The sequence below is a fragment of the Mytilus californianus genome, unplaced genomic scaffold (genome assembly GCF_021869535.1).
Source record: "Mytilus californianus isolate M0D057914Y unplaced genomic scaffold, xbMytCali1.0.p SCAF_4, whole genome shotgun sequence".
In the NCBI taxonomy this organism is placed as follows: domain Eukaryota; kingdom Metazoa; phylum Mollusca; class Bivalvia; order Mytilida; family Mytilidae; genus Mytilus; species Mytilus californianus.
Genome location: NW_026262690.1, coordinates 76656302 through 76678203, shown reverse-complemented (window position 1 = coordinate 76678203; position 21902 = coordinate 76656302). Strand labels below are relative to the sequence as shown.

General features: G+C 32.8%; 1 protein-coding gene and 1 long non-coding RNA gene across 5 annotated transcripts in view; one reads left to right on the top strand and one right to left on the bottom strand.

Moving 5' to 3' along the window:
• The window catches only part of LOC127698743 (putative FERM domain-containing protein FRMD8P1), a 61410-nt gene that overhangs the window by 17125 nt on the left and 22383 nt on the right, over window positions 1–21902 (top strand). For 3 of the 4 annotated variants that reach the window (XM_052202396.1, XM_052202395.1, XM_052202394.1), the window contains exon 1: window positions 16873–16902. The exons of the other annotated variant lie outside the window; for it this stretch is intronic. In XM_052202396.1, coding sequence (XP_052058356.1) covers window positions 16894–16902 — 9 coding nt within the window. In that variant the 5' untranslated portion in view covers window positions 16873–16893. Of the gene's footprint in view, window positions 1–16872; window positions 16903–21902 lie in introns of those variants that run through there. 4 annotated transcript variants of the gene reach the window in all.
• LOC127698777 (uncharacterized) lies at window positions 7177–8945 on the bottom strand. The gene is made up of 2 exons (XR_007980954.1): window positions 8890–8945; window positions 7177–7941 (listed from the first exon to the last, which is right to left on the bottom strand). It is a non-coding gene; the product is annotated as an uncharacterized LOC127698777 (long non-coding RNA).

Here is a 21902-nt window from a genome sequence, read left to right as displayed (position 1 = left end):
TGCTTGTGGGGCATTTTTGTATCTCAAGATGAGTGACTGTCAAGATCTCGGGGCTTGTGGGGCATTTTTGTATCTCAAGATGAGTAACTGTCAAGATCTCGGTGCTTGTGATGCTGTATTGTATCTCATGATGAGTGACTGTCAAGATAAAAAAGATTGAAAACCCATTAGCTTATTGTGAGACCTTTAAACTATGATTTAGGATTAAAATTAATTATAAAGCCTGTGATTCCCGGAGGCCGAGTTAGGGACGTTGCCAAAGAACAAAATGGTTGATTATATAAGGAATCACTGAAGGAAGACTGGAGCAGCCCCCCTTATGCAGTCAGTGGACCCCTTATGAAAATTGCTGGATCCGCCACTGATTCCAGAATCTTGTTGGATTCTGCAGGATAAATTTCCTGTAATGCTACAATACAAATAGTTGGACTTAAAGGGTTTTCAACCAATTCATGAAAAAAAGTAAAATCACAAAAATACTGAACTCCGAGGAAAATTCAAAACGGAAAGTCCCCAAATGAAAGGTTTTGGAAGTCCAAATTTTGTACGCGTTTTTATTTTAAAGTTAAAGAGGGAGTTAACAATTTGGAAATGCTGCACTTAAAAGTGTTTTTTTTTGTAGATGATGTCTTACCAATAAACCCATGTCTGAAAAATACATATCGGGTAAAAGAATAAACATGCCTTTCGTGGTTCAAGCTTGTTTGAAATAATAAGGGGGTGAGTATTGAAATATATACCATTGTTTTTCCACATTAAAAATGTGTGAGATTTTGTCACAATTTCTTAAAATGTGCTCTAGCATCTTTGTCTACTAAAATCTAGTATAGGTTTTTTTTTCTATTAAAAATATTTATTTTTTACTATCTGAACTCAAGTTTAAAAAAAAACCCACATGGTCGCTCTTGATAAATTTTTAAATAAATAACAATAGCATTGCACAGAGATTATTTGTTCACATATGACAGTAGTGTTCTTTATTTGAGCTGCATAATGATATTAATCAAGTTAATATGATAAAGATAGTACAATATGTTTTTTTCTGTTGCAGATGCTGTAGTTACGAATGTGCAATGGAGACCACAATATGGAACTACTGTGCAAGATGCCTAAAATATGCCCCTGAAATATCTGGGAATGTGTCTTGCAGAAGGACTATTTTTTTTAAATAAAATTAAGTATTCAGTTTGTGTTTGTTTGAAATTGTAAGATGCATATGTGAGCAACTTGTTGTATAACTACTAGTTTATGTCACAAACATATTTTGTGTATGACACAACAATAAAGTTTCAAATTATCTATGCCTGGTAAGGTTAAAAGTTGTGCCTGTTCTTCTTGTCAAGTCTTGTATTATAAATACCAGACTCAGAAGTGAGTGGTCTCCTTACCAGTATTACCGAAACAAAGGGAATGACTTATTGTCCACCTACAGCTAATTTCCAAATGCCTGTAGAGTAAGACTTTGGTTAGCTTGCTTGCTATGTTTGTATAAACGTTAGCTCAAACATTGTAATTAAGATTAACATCTGCTAACAATATAGACAGGCATAGTTATTCTGTATAAATTATATTTAAGTTTGATTGGACGTTATCCCAATAACAGTTGTACAATATACAAACAAAGCAAGCAAGCTAACCAAAGTCTTACTCTACATGCATTAGGAAATTAGCTGTAATCATAAAATGTAGAGAAATATAAAAAGGGAAATATTCGAACAAGCAGAAATCTCATTGAAAATACACTGATAACGGTTCAACCATCATTCGACCTGATTTCAACATACACTGACCACAGTAGAAACAACATTCGACCTGATTTCACATTTCATTGACCACAGTACAACCAACATTCGACCTGATTTCAACTTTCTTTGACCACAGTTCGACCAGCAATCGACTTGTTTTCAACATACACCGACCAAATTTAGACCAAAATTCAACCTATTTTCAACGTTGGGAGCTGACGTTGAATCAACGTTATGTTTTCAACGTCATATCAATTTTCAATCCAACACTACTTTTCAACATTGATTCAACGTTGAAATCTGACGTTTATTCAATGTTGAATCAACGTTGTTGTGCCTGCTGGGTATAAAGACTTTGTAAAGAATCACTCTGATTCAAACAAAAAATTCTCTGAAACTGACATTATCAAGATGCTTGATTTCTTGATTGACAACATATTTGTTACGTTTGGAGGACGTGTTTTTCAAAAGACTGTCGGAATTCCAATGGGAATCAATTGTGCCCCTCTTCTTGCCGACTTGTTTCTTTATTATTATGAGGCTGACTTCATACAGGAACTTCTTAGGAAGAAAGATAAGAAGTTAGCAATATCCTTTAACTCTACATTCCGCTATATAGATGATGTTCTCTCACTAAATAATACAAAATTTGGTGACTATGTTGAACGAATCTATCCCATCGAACTAGAGATAAAGGATACTACAGATACAGTTAAGTCTGCCTCATATCTTGACTTACATCTAGAAATTGACAATGAGGGTTGGTTGAAAACAAAACTTTACGACAAAAGAGATGATTTCAGCTTCCCAATTGTGAACTTTCCATTTCTATGTAGCAACATTCCAGCAGCGCCTGCATAAGGAGTATATATCTCCCAATTGATACGATATTCCCGGGCTTGTGTTTCCTATCATGATTTCCTTGATAGAGGATTGCTGCTCACAAGGAAGCTATTAAACCAAGAGTTCCAAATGATGAAGTTGAAGTCATCCCTTCGTAAATTTTACGGACGCCATCACGAGTTGGTTGACCGTTATGGAATAACCGTTTCACAGATGATATCGGATATGTTCCTTATGTCGTAACTACAATACACTCCCTTTTCACGAATGTGACTTACCGAATTAGACTATTTATCGGATTTGTAATAACATAAGCAACACGACGGGTGCCACATGTGGAGCAGGATCTGCTTACCCTTCCGGAGCACCTGAGATCACCCCCAGTTTTTGGTGGGGTTCGTGTTACTTAATCTTTGGTTTTCTATGTTGTGTCATCTGTACTATTATTTGTCTGTTTGTCTTTTTATTTTTGGTCATGGCGTTGTCAGTTTGTTTTCGATCTATGAGTTTGACTGTCCCTCTGGTATCTTTCGTCCCTCTTCTATAAGTGTTGCGTGTGGTTATTTGACCTAATTGTATAAGGTATGTTGTTTTTTAGTACAGTCTATAAGTTTTGAGACAATTCGACCTTGAGGTATGAAGTATATAGCTATTTGATTCATTCTATGATTGTTGTCTGAGGTATTTGGATCTTCTGGTATAAGATATGTAGCTATTTAAAACAGTATAAATTGAATGTTGTAAGAGATTATTCGAATTAAAAGGGTACGTCAAGAAAAGTTTTGAATCTTGATAGTAATTGTAACAAGCATTATTTGTTGAATAAAATTATAATGTGTTACAGTACATACAATTATTATTGAAGCTTTTAATGGATTCTGCTTCGTTTCATGAAAAATAAATGGCCAACTAGCTTCAAAAGTCTTTGTTTAGGGTTGAATAAATCGTACTTTGTAAACAAACAAAAAACTCTGATACAATTTATATCACGTTCGGAGGACGTTTTTTTCCCACAAACTATCGACCGAATCCCATGGAAAGCAACTGGGCTCTTCTTCCTGCCGAATTGTTCCGTTATTCACATGAGACAGACTCCATACGGAGCTTCTACGGAAGAATGAAAAGAAGCTAGCATTATAATTTATGAGTTCACTTTTTGCTATCTAGATGAGGTCATCACATTGAATAATTCAAAGTTTGGTGACTATGTTGAACAAATCTATCCCATTGAACGTGAAATTAAGGATACACAATATACAGATAAATCTGCCTCATATCATGACTTATATCTAAAATTGACAATGAGTATCGGCTGAGATCAAAACTTTACGACAATATAGAGATGATTCAGCTTCCCACTGTACATTTTCCGTTTCTATGTAATGACATCCCAGAAGCAGCTGCATATAGATTATTTAACTCACAGTTGATATGATATTCAAAAGTTTGCATTCCCTATCATGATTTCCTTAATAGGAAATTGCTGCTTAAAAGGAAGATATTGACATATGAGTTCCAAGTGGTAGAGTAATCTATAGACAACATGTATCTAGGAATCACACCATCTACAGACATCTTGTATTGGGGAACCATACCATCTATAGACAACTTATACCGAGGAAACAACACCATAAATGACAACTTGTATAAATTTAAGAACCACACATTCTATAGATAACATATATCTAGGAACCATACCATCTGTACACAACTTGAATCAAGGAACCACACCATATATGGACAACATGTACTAAGGAACCACACCATCTATAGACAACTTGTATTTAGGAACCCCAACATCTATAAAAAACTTATATCGAGGAACAAAACCATATAAAGATAACCTGTATCTAGGAACCACACCATATATAGATAACTTATATCTAGTAACCACACCGTCTGTAGACACCTGCTATCTAGGAACCAAGCAATATATAGATAAATAAAGGCATCAGTAGTACACCGCTGTTCGAAAGTCATAAATCGATTGAAAGAAAACAAATCCGGGGTACAAATTAAAACCGAGGGAAACACATCAACTATATGAGGAAAACAACGAAACAACAGAAACACTAAAGTGCAACAAAAAACCAAACGACAATGCAACACACACAGAAACGAACTATAAGATAACAACTGCCATATTGCTGACTTGGTACAGGACATTTTAAGAAAAAATGGTGGGTTGAACCTGGTTTTGTGGCTAGCCAAACCTCGTGCTTTTATGGCAATGTTAAATATAACACTAAAAGGACAACATTACATGACAGGACTACAGTACAAATAAATGCAAGAACTTTCAGGACAAAGAAATACACAAACAAACAATACAATAATACATGCTAATAGTTAGCAAAGGTACCAGGCTTATAATTTAATACGCCAGACGCGCGTTTCATCTCCATAAGACTAAGTTATTTCTTGGAACCATACCATCTAAAGACAACTTGTATCCGTATCCAGAAACAATACCATATATTGTATTTAGGAACAATACCTTCAATAAATAACTTATTTCTAGAAACCATACCATTTATTTAAAACTTGTATCTGGGAACCACACCATCTATAGACAATTTGTATCTAAGAACCACGCCATCTTAACACGCCATCTTAAGATAACCTTAGGAATAGATTACCTTAGCTGTATTTGGCAAAAAATTTAGGAATTTTAGTCCTCAATGCTCTTCAACCTCATACTTTTTTGGGCCTTTTTAACTTTGTTGGATTCGAGCATCACTGATGAGTCTTTTGTAGACGAAACGCGTGTCTGGCGTAAATAAAAAATGTAGTCCTGGTATCTATGATGAGTTTATTTATATCTAGGAACCATACTATGTATTTAAAACTTGTATCAAGCAACCATTACATCTATAGAAAACTTGTATCTAAGAACCAAACCACATATAAACAACTTATATCTAGGAACCACGCCTTATATATAAATAACTTATATCTAGGAACCATACCTTCTATAAATAACTTATTTCTATGAACCATGCCATTTATTTAAAACTTGTATCTAGGAACCATACCATCTATAGACAACTTAGATCGAGGAACCACACCTTATATAGACGACATGTTTCTAGGAACCACACAATATATAGTCAGCTTGTATCTAGGAACCACACCATCTATAGACAACTCATATTGAGGAACCACACTGTATATAGACAACATATATCCAGGAACCATACGAAATATAGAAAACTAGAATCTAGGAACCATACCCAGACAACGTGTATCTTGATATTATAGACATCGTGTATCCAGAAACACACTATGTATAGAAATCCATCATATTGAACTAATTTTCTTTTAAAACCAACCTGTATCTAAGAACCATGTTATGTATAGACAACAGAGGCAAAAGATACTAAAGAGACATTCAAACTCATAACCGTTGGTTTTCCCATTTGAATGGTTTTCCCGTTTGAATGGTTTTACACTAGTAATTTTTGGGGCCCTTCAGAGCTTGATGTTTGGTGTGAGCCAAGGCTCTGTGTTGAAGACCGTACTTTGACCTATAATGGTTTACTTTTATAAATTGTAACTTGGATGGAGAGTTGTTTCATTGGCACTCATACCACATCTTCTTATATCTATCATAAGCCGAAAATAAACTGACAACACTATGGCTAAAAAAGACCAACAAACAAAATTATACAAAACACAAAATAGAAAACTAAAGACTGAGCAACATGAAACCCAACAAAAACGTTAACTGTATTGAAGAACCTTACAAGGCTTTTTAACATAACCAGTGATTAAGACACATACCAATTTGAATCCTTTTGTTTTAAGAACCATGAACTACCTGTTAAAACAACCTGTATCGAAGAACTCCACATTATAAAAACTACTTCATATGAGAGCCATATATATATATATAAACCATGTAAAAAGAACCTGTAGATTTGAACCTTAGATATACTAGTATATTTGATTAATATACGCCTTTACTCTGTATTTTTATTTGAAAATTCAACCAGTTATTCCTTCCAACATTACACAACAGTATTAATATAGGCTATGGTTATGAAGAGACACTGTTCACATCTAGAATTTTGTCACTTGGTTGCATTTGGTAGTGTATACGATATTTTCACACAGTTTTATGGTCAAACGAAGATAATTGGTCACAGGTTGTATGTATAACTTTACAGTCCTCAATGTATTCTCGCCTTAATTACTCTAAATGTTATATATGTTTGTATATTTCAACAGTTTTTTGTTAGTGAATTTCAATAATATTTTGACAGAATCAAAGTGTTGTTTTGGCTCTGCAGCATACTTGGGCATATCATGGTCCACTGTTTTTCCCAGTATTAGCCAGTACAAGTAAATGCTCATAAATTGGGATTGTGCTTTCATTGTAGGAAGAAGGCTGCATTTGTAATAATTTTGATACGCGTAAATATTAGATGACTGAGTAAACAATATTTTTGGCTTTCCAATTATATTTTACAACATTTAAATACAATAAAATCAAATCATACATGAATAAAGAGTATATAACCTAATACAGGTTGGTTGGTCATGCAATCTAAACAATGCCATATACAAAGAAATAAAAAGACAAATAAAAGATTCACAAATATTTATTTTCTAAATTTATCCCCTGGTTGTATTTCAGCATTTCCTGTCACATGAAAAATCAATTTTGTATCAATTACATAAATATCTAAGAAATTTGTTCAAAATCAATTGAGATATGGATTATTAAGATGTTCTAATTACAACAAACTTTTTAGCTTAAATACATCACTGAAAATGTATGCATATAAAAACAAGAATGTGTCCATAGTACACGGATGCCTCACTTGCACTATCATTTTCTATGTGGACCGTGAAATTGGGGTCAAAACTCTAATTTGGCATTAAAATTAGGAAGATTATATCATAGGGAACATGTGTACTAAATAACAAGTTGATTGGACTTCAACTTCATCAAAATCTACCTTGACAAAAACTTTAACCTGAAGCGGGACAGACGGACAAACGAACAGTCTAGAAAATGTAATGCCCCTCTACTAATGTAGGTGGGGCATAAAAAAGAATATTTCTTTTTTACATAAATTGTCGCTTTCATTTTCTATTATACTACATGTCCCTCATGTGTTGTTGTATTGACACATTAAAAGTGTGACCACCTGCCACACGCTGAACACCTTATTCTCCATGACAATTGTACCAGCTAATGGCATCCCACTATGTCATACATTTCTCTTGTCAGCCATTGGCAGTCTTTTAGCAACTTGCATTGTTCTGTTCTAAACACCCTGAAGAATATCCTGAGGATGTTCAAACCTGGATGTGCTGGGCTGATGTATTTTAAGCCCTACACATTCTGTAAAAAAATTAGAACACATATAAAATCTAGGAGAAAAAATGTATAGTTACACATAAAAAGTTGTCATTGATCTTCTTTCAGTACAAAGGTAGCTAAATTAAATAATGTGTCCTTTGAAACACATTAACTAAAATTAAAAACACTTATCTCAAAAAGCTATTATAGTGCATACTGGTACATGACCAGACATGAATACATGTAAAGTTATCCATTCTTTTAATACTAATTCTAAAAGGTAATCAACTTAACAATTTTTATCTGTTCTTTAATTGATTTTGTTATATATAAATTAAAACATAACTAAATATGTATTTTTATACAGTTGTGAACACTTCAGGAACTACATATTGTTTGATACTTAAGTTTTGGAATTGCACAGTGTCATGGTTTTCTTAGACTGGTAATTGCATCTTCATATTAAATCCACTGGAGGTAAACTGATTGATATTTCAGTCTTGAAAACCTGTTTTTTATTTTTTTTAATTGGTTTTGAATAATGGGGCTTTGTATTGATTTGATGAGTCAAGCCTTTTTCAACTGGTTTTACAGTTAGTTCTCAATTTGTGCTGTAACACCACTTTCTCTGGTTAATGGAAGGTTGAGCCCTCATTAACATGGTTAACCCGTACTCATTTAGTAAGTTATTGTCCTAAGACGTTTTGTCATGTTACTAGCTTTCATAGCTTAATTTCTAGTATAGTTTTTGTTCATTGTTACATGACCATATGATGACATTTACTTGCTTAGATATGTGGTATCTGATGGATAGTTGCCTCAGCTAAAAAAATCTCAATATATGTTTTTTTTCTCGATATATTATGGTTTGTTCGTTTTTCAACATGTACTTTGGATCCTTAATAGTTTATGATCATTTAATGCCACAACTGTATTTCCTAATCAATATAGTGTACTCATGAATAGATATTGTACCATTTGTGTGCTTACTTCAGAACTCAATGGACTTGGTTTCTTTGTTCAATATAACGGACACCACGGTCTCACCATTTTCAAACATTTTATTCACCTGGAAGTAAAAAGAAATGTTCCAAAAAGACTTGGACAGAACAAGTGTTCAGAGTACCTAGAAAACATAGGTAAAAATCTATTTCTTCTCTGTGATTATTTTTGGTCAATGTAAACTTTTAAAAAGAACAATTTGATCAAAATTATCAGTTTAGATGTATAAGGTGTAATACCACCATTGATTTTCCCTTATTAGTCTTTGTTAAATTTGCACTTTTAAAAAAATTGTGCAGAATTTATCTTTGTTTCAAATAAAGAAATACTTGGCATGAGTAAAGTTTTATCCTGTCCAGTACTATAGAAAAAATTTCACATAACATTTCATTGTATATAAGAAAATAACCATCACTGGAAGTTAACCTATCAAATTTTCCCCCTTTTTAACCTGTGTACAAGCTTTAGTAACCATGTAACCTCAAGTTTCCAAAATATTCTACAGAAACCCCAAATAAAAAAATAATGGTGCTTTGAAATACCCAAGATATATGTTTATGACCCAGAAATGTTTTACTGCAATGAAATGTAGGATCAATTACCTACAACTGTCAAATTCAAGGGAATATTTTTTTTCGACCTATTTTCGTATGCAACTGGATGTGACGTACTATGATTTGGTGGTATTACACCTATAACAAATTTAACGAAAATGCCAAACATAAGATATTTTGACCTATATCAAATTTTGAGGATTGTGGCTTCATAATTATTTGTGGAATACACATTTTTGTCGCTTTCTTGGGCATGGGTAAACCGCTATTACAAATTTAAATACATTGTATTTAATAAAGAAGCCATTCTGTATTAGCTTGAATGCAGCCTTTTGCAAAACCATGAATCCAAATATCCATTAAAGTATGATTTTTCTCAATCAACGAAAAACAAAATTGATCCAAATTAATGGATGTAGCTGCATATATAAATCTAAAGTATCAAAGGTAGAACTCCTAGTAGAAATTGTTGGGTTATTTAAATTTAACTAACCAGCTTCTTCGCCTTTTCCCATTCTTCCTTGTTGTTTTCTTGGTCCTATAAATAAATATAGTAAATTATTTATCAAACTAGAACAGCTATTACATGTATTATGCACTACCATTTATTTTTATGAATCATTATTACCAAAAGAAATAAAGAAACTTAGGCCTGCACAAGTAAAGTGGGAAACAAGATGTATATGTTGTGCTGGCTGTATGTTCTATACCCCCTCTAAATCATGTGTGATTTAACATTCCTCACATCTCAGGCTTGACTAAATTTAAATCTATTGATTTGGTTGATTTTTGCAGCATTGACTTACTTCAAGGCAGACAATTTTTGTTGGTCGAAGGCCAGAATGCCAGAAGAAATTGGAATGCTATTATATTTATATAAAGTTTACCAATAATGCTTGTGGTACTAAGCCATTGTATAGTGTCCCCCAAAGATTGAATGTCATGCTTGAGCAATAGATCTTACATTCAGGAATTTCAGGCTATATGTATTGTCTATGGTTCTCAGGTACAGGTTGTGTATTTTCTATAGTTCATAGGTACATGCAATTTGTATTGTCTCAGTTTTTTGTCTGTGGTTCTTGGGTTGAGTCTATATGAATTGTCAGTGGTTCTTGGATATAGGCTATATGTATTGTTTATGGTTCTTAGATATAGTCTATATGGATTGTCTATGGTTCTTAGATATAGTCTATATGGATTGTCTATGGCTCTTAGATATATTCTATATGGATTGTCTATGGTGCTTAGATATAGTCTATATGGATTGTCTATGGCTCTTAGATATAGTCTATATGGATTGTCTATGGTGCTTAGATATAGTCTATATGGATTGTCTATGGTTCTTAGATATATTCTATATGGATTGTCTATGGTTTTTAGATATACTCTATATGTATTGTCTATGGTTCTTAGATATATTATACATGAATTGTCTATGGTTCTTGGATATAGGCTATATGTATTGTCTATGGTTCTAAGATATAGTCTATATTTATTGTCTATGGTTCTTAGCTTTAGTCTATATGAACTGTCTATGGCTTTGTGATAAAGTCTATATGTATTGTCTATGGTTCTTAGATATAGTCTATATGGATTGTCTATGGCTCTTAGATATAGTCTATATGTATTGTCTATTGTTCTTAGATATAGTCTTTATGGATTGTCTATGGCTCTTAGATATGGTCTATATGTATTGTCTATGGTTCTAAGATATAGTCTATATTTATTGTCTATGGTTCTTAGATTTAGTCTATATGGAATGTGTTTGGTTCTTAAGATATTGTCTATATGTATTGTCTATTGTTCTTAGATATAGTCTTTATGGATTGTCTATGGCTCTTAGATATGGTCTATATGTATTGTCTATGGTTCTAAGATATAGTCTATATTTATTGTCTATGGTTCTTAGATTTAGTCTATATGGATTGTCTATGGTTCTTAGATATAGTCTATATGTATGTCTATGGTTCTTAGATATAGTCAATATGGATTGTCTATGGCTCTTAGATATAGTCTATATCGATTGTCTATGGCTCTTAGATATAGTCTATATGTATTGTCTATGGCTCTTAGATATATTCTATATGGATTGTCTATGGTGCTTAGATATAGTCTATATGTATTGTCTATGGTTCTAAGATAAAGTCTATATTTATTGTCTATGGTTCTTAGATTTAGTCTATATGGATTGTCTATGGTTCTTAGATATAGTCTATATGTATTGTGTATGCTTCTTAGATATAGTCTATATGTATTGTCTATGGCTCTTAGATATAGTCTAAATGTATTGTCTATGGTTCTTAGATATAGACTATATGTATTGTCTATGGCTCTTAGATATGGTCTATATTAATTGTCTATGGTTCTTAGATTTAGTCTATATGGATTGTCTATGGTTCTTAGATTTAGTCTATATTTATTGTCTATGGTGCTTAGATATAGTCTATATGTATTGTCTATGGTTCTAAGATATAGTCTATATTTATTGTCTATGGTTCTTAGATTTAGTCTATATGGATTGTCTATGGTTCTTAGATATAGTCTATATGTATTGTGTTTGCTTCTTAGATATAGTCTATATGTATTGTCTATGGTTCTTAGATATAGTCTATATGGATTGAGTATGGCTCTTAGATATGGTCTATATGGATTGTGTATGGCTCTTAGATATAGTCTATATGGATTGTGTATGGCTCTTAAATATGGTCTATATGGATTGTTTATGGTTCATAGATATAGTCTATATGTATTGTCTTTGGTTCTTAGATATATTCTATATGTATTGTATATGGTTCTTAGATATATTTTATATGGATTGTCTATGGCTCTTAGGTACAGTCTATATGTATTATATATGGTTCTTAGATATAGTCTATATGTATTGTATTTGGTTCTTAAGATATTGTCTATATGTATTGCCTATGGTTCTTAGGTTCACTCTTTATGTATTGTCTATGGTTCTTAGATATAGTCTATATGTATTGCCTATGGTTCTGAGGTTCAGTCCATATGTATTGTCTATGGTTCTTAGGTTAAGTCTATATGTATTGCCTATGGTTCTGAGGTTAGTCTATATGTATTGTCTATGGTTTTAAAATATATGCTACATATATTGTCTATGTTCTTAGGTACAGTCTATATGTATTGTCTAAGGTTCTTATGTTCAGTCTATATGTATTGTCTATGGGTCTCAGATAAAGGCTTCATGTATGGTCTATGGTTCTTAGGTTTTGTTTATATGAATTATCTATGGTTCTTAGAGAAAGGCTATATGTTTGGTCTATATGGTTTTTAGGTTCAGTCTATATGTATAGTATATAGTTGTTAGATAAAGGCGTTATATATTGTCTATAATTCTTAGATATCAGCTTGATATGTTGTCTATGGTCTTTAGGTACAGTCAATATGTATTTTCTATGGTTCTTAGATATAGGCTTAATGTATTTTCTATGGTTCTTATGTTTAGTTTATATGTATCATATATGGTTCTTAGATATAGGGTACATGTATTGTTTATGGTTCTTAGATATATGCTTTATTAATTGTCTATATGGTTTTTAGGTTCAGGTTATAAGTTTTGTCTATATGGTTCTTAGGTACAGTCTATATGACATGTATGTATTGTTGATATGGTTCTTAGGTACAGGCTTTATATATATATATTGTAATTCCAGTGCAGTAATCAAACTACTAACATGATTAACATGATCAAAGTGTAACCAAATAATCATAAACATTAGGGGAGTATTCAAACTAATAAAATGATCAACCGATATAATAACATGATCATGAATTTTTAGGGCAGAAATCGAAACTATCGACATGATTAAACCAGGTTATGAAGGACAATAATCAAACAATCGATTCGAAATGATGATGATGATTAAACCCTGTAATCACATGATCATCAAAGGCGGATTTAGAGGGGGCAGGGAGCTTCATATATGATAAATGTATAGACTTTTAAACATATTGCTCCAAACGTTGGTTTTCCATAGGGCCTCACCCCCTTTTTCAAAATGCTGGAATCATGGATCATGAATAATAAGGGCAATAATCAAATGATTAACATGATCAAAGTGTGATATTACATTATCTAATCTATCATGAATATCAAGGGTAATAATCAAACCTTGAATTAGATAATTATGAATATTAAGGGCAATAATCAAAAATATGTAATCAGATAATCATGAATAGTAAAGGCAATAATCAATAGATTATCATGTTTAACTGTTCAATCATATGATTATGGTTATTAAGGGTAATAATCAAATGATCGTCATGTTCGAAACTGTGTAATCAGATGATCATGAATATAAGGGCAATATTCAAACGATCATCATGTTCAAACTGTGTAATCAGATAATCATGCATATTCAGGGCAATAATCAAACGATCATCATGTTCAAACTATGTAATTATATAATCATGAATATTAAGGGCAATAATCTAACGATCATCATAGTCAAACTGCGTAATCAGATAATCATGAATATTAATGGTAATAATCAAACAATCATCAGGGCCTAACTGTTCAATCATATGATCATGATTATCAGGGGCAAAAATCAATCAATCATCATGGCCAGACTGTTTAATCATATGATCATGATTATCAAGGGCAATAATCAGACGATCATCATGGCCTAACTGTGTAATCAAATGGTTATATATATTAAGGGCAATAATCAAACAATCATCATGGCCTAACTGTTTAATCATATGATCATGATTATCAAGGGCAATATTCAGACGATCATCACAGGCTAACTGTGTAATCATATGATTATGAACATAAAGGGCAATATTTAAACGATCATCATGGTCAATCTGTGGAATAATATGATTATGATGATTATGAATATTAAGAGCAATAATCAAACGATCAACATGATTTGAATGTGTGATAAACTTTATCATGAATAATAATTTCTTCTAACTATCAACATAATCACACCGTGTAATCATATAATCATGAATATCAGGGGAAAACTCTTACTATCAACATGATCACACTACTCACTAGTTATAAGACTTATAGGGATTAACTTATACATAATACAGGGAATTTTATAAATCCCAGGTTGGACCAGAGCCTCAGTGATATTTTGGCCTAAATGTTTAAAGCAAAGGTATGTTTATTATTTGGTCGTAAACAGGCAATTTTTGTTTTCGTGTTTACCCTTTTCTGCATCTTTAGGACTCACTTACCCGTCAGTTAACAGCAGTATAAATATAACGTGAAATCGAAACAGAAAGTACACTTCGGAAATTCTCTTTTTCGTAGAATAAATCCGAGTTACATTAAGAACCAATTGTATGATAGATAACAAAAATGAAAAATAAATAAGCCAATCAGAGCGTGGTCCATATCGTGGTTTTTAGATCGTAAGAACCCCAACTATTATACCTCCATGATGTGCTAGCGTTTATTGTTTACAAAAAGCCCTGAACGACCTTTACATTCCCCAAAAAACCTCGTGCTGAGTCACTATAAGGTGTACTTGAATTGGTCCATATTTGTATTTGTTTTAACCAATATCTTAATTTATAAACTTGTTTTTTAGGGAATCATTGCTAGCACTGAATGCAATAATTCTCTGTCTATCAAGCACCAAATTGTCAAATAGTACAAGGGGAAAGGCTGTGGATTTTCCATATGTTTAGCATTAAAACAACAAAAGTGTACATAATCCTTAAATATTTAACAACTTTTCTTAAATCGGGGAGATTAAAAGCTCGATAGAGCTTGACATAGTGGTCAAAATGTTTGTCGCTTTGGTTCGCTTTATATAGATATAAGAAGATGTGGTATGAGTGCCAATGAGACAACTCTCCATCCAAGTCAAAATTTATAAAAGTAAACCATTATAGGTCACAGTACGGTCTTCAACGCGGAGCCAGTCTTGATCTACACGCAGATTCATCATATCCCCAGGTTAAACTTGTTACAAGGAGTATCTTTTGGTACAAAAATCTGTTGTGTTTTTTTTCTGGACAGTGTTCCAAAAGTGGATTCAGTACCATATTGTTGTTGCTAAAGTTAGTGCAAATACGAACCTATTGTGTTAAATTTTCTTACCTAGAGTTAGCAGTATTATTGGCCCGGTAACTTTGACAGAAAGGCTAGAATAACAACATATATTTTCTTTAAGGAGTCAGGGGCCTGGGTGGCCGAGTGGTCTAGCCTGTCAACACTGGGGTTATGAGTTCGAAACCGCGCACGTTGCAGGTGCATTCGACTCCAATTTCAATTGACTATGATTGTCATTTTTCCTACCTAATGCCGGTGGTTCTCTCCGGGCATTCCGGTTTCTTCAACAATAAAAACTGGCCGCCACGAAATAAGCGGTGTGTTGAAAGTGGCGTTAAACACCAAAAATCAATCAATCTTTTAGGAGTCCACCTTTTTAAACTATGTACTTTGGTGTTGAGGTAAGAGCACTTCTTCGATAATTTGAATTAGTACTTTGAGAGTTTTCTGGAAACAAAATTAAAATAAGAATTAAGATGTGGTGTGATTTGCCATATGATCACATTGAAAAATGTAATCGATTACAGCTGATTACGATTAACCCATGCCTATTGCCAATGAAACAACTTTCCAAACGACTAAGAAGGTAGCAACTAAAAGTCAGCACGCGACCTTCAACAACGAGCAAAACCGATATCGCATAGCAGATTATAACTATGATGGCCGAACATGTACAAATGTAAAACAATTCAAACGAGAAAACGAGAAAACTAAAGGCATGGTATATGTTCAAAACAAGTCAATAATCAAAAACAAATATGAAAACAGCAACAAACGACAACCAGTCATTTACAGGCTCCTGACTACAGAATGTGGCGGAGTTAAATGTGTTTAGGGGCGCCAAGCCTTTAACCTAGATCTCTGTCAAGGAACGAAAATTTAACAAGAAGAAGGAATTTATCTTTTGATAATGATGCATAGTCACTACTGATTACATGTGATTACATGTGATTACATTGCAAAATGTAATCGATTACAGCTGATTACAAATGTGGCGGGCCGTTAACAAGAGGAGATTTTTTTTTTGTCTGACGGAATATTCATTTTCACCTTAGAGAGACTTGCCAATTTTTGTCGAATGTGTCAAAGCTGCCTTAAATACTAGTTGCTATGATATGCTAGGTGTGCGGAAATATCATTAGCTTTATATATCAACGGTTTATAGCGAATTACTAAAGGTTAATGTCTTGGACTTTAAATGCTGAATAGATGCGTTCATCTGCATTTTTTTGTAGAATATGTTCAATATTGGAGGCACATTAAACCACTATGCGGTAAATACGAAAAGAAGAAAATGTTAATGAACTACTGTAAAATAGTAAAATGTCCGAGTAAATTAAATCCGGAAAATGATCGTGTTTTATTCCGTTAACATTTTTAATTTTACTATTTGTAAACAAAATGGCTGAGGTAAAAATATTATTTATGCTTTCAGTTTCATTAGTGAACAACTTTCCTCTGAGAAAAAAAATCAAACGTTGATGAATAAGTTAATTGTAATCCTAACAATACTTTTCTGAAGTAAAATCCAGTTTCTTTTTATATTATGGGGGATAAACGCTATGTTTTGTTTACTCCCACAAACATGGCAACGTTAGAGACATAATTTTTTCGAACTTTAGTTTTTTCTTCTTTTTTCATTTATACAGTGTGGGAACGGAAATGTACGGTTTTTAATTTTTTTTAGTCATTCGGGAGACTGTCAAACGGGGCACCGACATTCGAAAAAAATAACTAAAATGTTACTACATATATATGCACGTTCGCCCCCTTACACTTTCGCACCCTACACGTTCGCACCCTACACGTTCGCGCCCAATTTTTATTGGTTTTGTGTTTAATAATTTGTAAACGAGTTTTGGTAAGTGTATTGCTATAAATATATATTTTTTCATTGTTTCTAAATAAAGTGAGATTCTGACAAGGTTTTTTTTGTGTCATGGTAAATGGTAAATGTATTGCTATTAACATTTTTTTTTCATTGTTTTTAAATTAAGTGAGATTCTGACGACCAGTATTTTAGTTTTGTGTTGAATAATTTTTAATCATGTTTAGGTAAGTGTATTGCTCTATATATATCTATATATATACAAGTCTAAATTGAAAACAACGTTCAAACCTATGATTGCGTTGGATAAAAACCGCAATTTTTATACGTGTGCATGTAAAACAAATATATATATATAAATTATTTTTTTTCATTGTTTCGAAATAAAGTGAGATTCTGATAACGTTTTTTTAGGTGTTGATAAAATCTTAATCATGTTTTGGTTAGTGTATTGCTATAAATATTTCTTTTTTATTGTTTCAAAAGGAAATGGGATTCTGACAACATTTTTTTTTTATATGTTGAATAATTCGTAATCATGTTTTGGATAGTGTATTGCTATAAATATTTTTTTTCATTGTTTATGAATAAAGTGAGATTCTGACACACATGAGATCAAAGGAGCCAAGCTGTTAAAAACAATTATCTTTCATGTTTTTTATTTAAAATCTTCAAAGTTTTACTCATACCAAGCTAAATACATGCAGTATTTACATTCAAAGCAAGTTAAAACAACCATGACAACAATCATGATTTTTAAACACCCAACAATAACATCATATTAGGCTGTGTATAAATACCAATTAGCAGTAATCATACATAATTAACATTTAATAATTAATCATCAAATCAATTTAAAACAATATTTCATTTAAAAATTCCCGAATTTTTATACGACCGCAAAAAAATTTTTGTGGTCGTATATTGGTATGACGTTGGCGTCGTCGTCGTCTGGCGTCGTCTGAAGACACATTGGTTTTCGCACTCTAACTTTAGTTTAGGTGAATGGATCTCTATGAAATTTTACCACAAGGTTCAATACCACAAAAGGAAGGTTGGGATTGATTTTGGGGGTTATGGTACCAACAGTAAAGGAATTAGGGGCCAAAAAGGGGCCAAAAATAAGCATTTTTGTAACTACCAGACATAACTTGTGTGTTAGTGTATGGATCTCTCTGACATTGTACCACAAGGTTCCATATCACAAAAGGAATGCTGGGATTGATTTTGGGGGTAATTGACTCAAAATTTTATGAATTAGGGGCCAAAAAAGGGGCAAAAAACAAGCATTTTTCTAGTTTCATGACAATAACTTGTGTGTAAGTGTATGGATCTTTCTGAAATTGTACTACAAGGTTCCATATCACAAAGGGAAAGCTGGAATTGAGTTTGGGGGTAATTGCCGAAACGTTTAGGAATTGGGGGCCAAAAAGGGGCCAAAAATAAGCATTTTTCTAGTTTCCAGACAATAACTTGAGTTCAAGTGTATGGATCTCTCTGAAATTGTACTGCAATGTACCATACCACAAAGGGAATGCTGGGATTGATGATGGGGGTAATTGCCTCAATATTTTAGGAATTAGGGGCCAAAAAGGGGCAAAAAACAAGCATTTTTCTAGTTTCAGGACAATAACTTGTGTGTAAATGTATGGATCTTTGTGAAATTGTACTACAAGGTTCCATATCACAAAGGGAAAGCTGGGTTTGAGTTTGGGGATAATTGCCCAAAATGTTTAGGAATTTGGGGCCAAAAAGGGGCCAAAAAACACATTTTCCTAGTTTCCAGACAATAACTTGTGTTCAAGTGTATGGATCTCTCTGAAATTGTACTGCAAGGTACCATACCACAAAGGGAAGGCTGGGATTAAGTTTGGGGGTGATGAATTATAAGGGGGTTCAAAAAATTCGGGGGGGGATTTTTTTTTTTTTCCTTTTTTTTCTTTTTTTCCTTTTTTTTTTCTTTAAAATTTTCCATTTTAAGTTGGTTATTTCTGATTTATATTTAAAAGCAAATAATAATGATATGGTAGGAGATACACACCAAACAGGATGTGTAAATTATTATATAATAAGTATTGTGCAATAGCAAGAAATTTTCAATTGCACAGTATTGCATAATAGCAAGAAATCTTCAATTGCACAGTATTGCGCAATAGCAAGAAATCTACAATTGCACAGTATTGCGCAATAGCAAGAAATATCAAATAGCACAATATTGCGCAATAGCAAGAAATTGTCAATTGTACAGTATTGCACAATAGCAAGAAATATTTAATTGCACAGTATTGTGCAAAAGAAGATACTTCGTATAAATTGCTTATTTCTTGACCAATTTCAATGGGGTTTTATTCTTGAATTTTTGGGGTTCTTTAATATGCTGAATCTAACCGTGTATTTAGTTTTTGGATTTTGGGCCCCGTTTTTAAATTGGTCCACATTGAGGTCCAAAGGGTCCAAAATTAAACTTTGTTTGATTTCATCAAAAATTGAATTATTGGGGTTCTTTGATATGCCGAATCTAACCGTGTATTTAGATTCTTAATTTTTGGTTCCTTTTCAAATTGGTCTACATTAATGTCCAAAGGGTCCAAAATTAAACTTAGTTTGATTTTAACAAAAATTGAATTCTTAGGGTTCTTTGATATGCTGAATCTAAACATGTATTTAGATTTTTGATTATGGGCCCAGTTTTCAAGTTGGTCCAAATCGGGGTCCAAAATTAAACTTTGTTTGATTTCAACAAAAATTGAATAAATGGGGTTCTTTGATATGCTGAATCTAACCATGTATTTAGATTTTTGATTTTTGGGCCCCGTTATCAACTTTGTCCACATTGAGGTCAAAAGGGTCCAAAATTAAACTTTGTTTGATTTCATCAAAAATTGAATTCTTGGGGTTCTTTGATATGCTGAATCTAACCATGTATTTAGATTTTGGATATTGGACCATAATAGGTGAATGTCCAATTTAAAATTTTTAAGTTCTTAGACCACATTCATTCTGTGTCAGAAACCTATGCTGTGTCAAATATTTAATCACAATCCAAATGCAAAGCTGTATCAAGCTTGAATGTTGTATCCATACTTCCCCCAACTGTTCAGGGTTCGACCTCTGCGGTCGTATCAAGCTGCGCCCTGCGGAGCATTTTATTATTTATGAAAATAAAAATATTTTACAAAACATCTAAAAATTTATCAGGTTTTTGAATAAAAAAAGGGTGCGAACGGACCTAGGGGGCGAACGTTTGGGGTGCGAACGTGTAGGGTGCGAACGTGTATTGGGCGCGAACGGACCCGATACCCCAGAATTTTCACATGTACCTTTTCTGATATATAGTCTTACATGTCTGAAAGTTTAAAAGCCATTGTCCCAGTAGAAATCCAACTGATATTCATTTTCTCAATGTCAGATATTTTAATTGACTGTACAATCACTTGCAACTTTACTGTACATTCACTTGGGCCTTTCCTGTACAATCGCTTGGCCAACTTTATAAAATACATTGGATATGCATTTCATTGTTTGTTCCTTGTCTGTCCTATTATATTCATCTATGGTATTTGAAATAAAAATGAACACATATTCAGTCATTTTGCCGATTGAGATTCTATCAAGGGCACCTTTTTAAGGTATGCCTAGAGTGTCTATATCAGAGACAAAATCAAAATTAGAACAATAAGTAAACAAGACAAAATAAAAAGGACAATAGTGAATACACATGTAAAGAAATCACTAATAAGAAAAATAATGCTCGTACAAAACAAACAACCGAAAAGGTGAATAGGTGCTCCGGAAGGGTAGAAATATTTTGAAGTTTACTTAATTTATTATTAAACAACAGTTTAAAAGAATAATATGTACATATATAAACAATACAACAAAGAATGTTTCATCAGAAAACCAGGATATTCTAACTTGATAAGGCATTCCAATGAGGAATGGTGCAAGCTATACACGAAACCAAGAAAAGATGTCAACAAACATGATATATCTGTTTATTACTAGCTATAGGTACTGGTGGTACAAAACTCGCATAAAAATAAATTGTATCAAGGATCAGCATGATCAGGGTGTGAGTTGTTTTTCTGAACATGCTGAAAGACAGAGAAAACACAAAATCCTTAAATTTCATGAAATTTTTTATAATAATAAGCGGTATCACCTTCTAGGAACTTTTCAATATTTTTAACTATAACATTAACATCCCACGAATGAACGACACACAGTTTTTTAGTAAGAACAACATTTTATCAAAGCTCATTTCTACAAAATGTATATTCAATATAAAAATAAGGAGATGTGGTATGAATTGCCAATGAAACAACTATCCACCAAAGTTCAAATGAAGTGGATGTAAGCAATTATAAGCAACCATACTGTATAGTCGGCTTTAAAAGGCCTCTACATGAAAAATATGAAACAATTAAATTGCGAAAACTAACAGCCTAATTTATAACAAAACAATTTACAAAAAAACAAAAATGACAGATATGAACCAACGACAACCACTGAACTACAGGCTCCTGACTTGGGACAGGCACATGAAGAATGTGGCAGAGTGAAACATGTTTGTGTGCGCTCA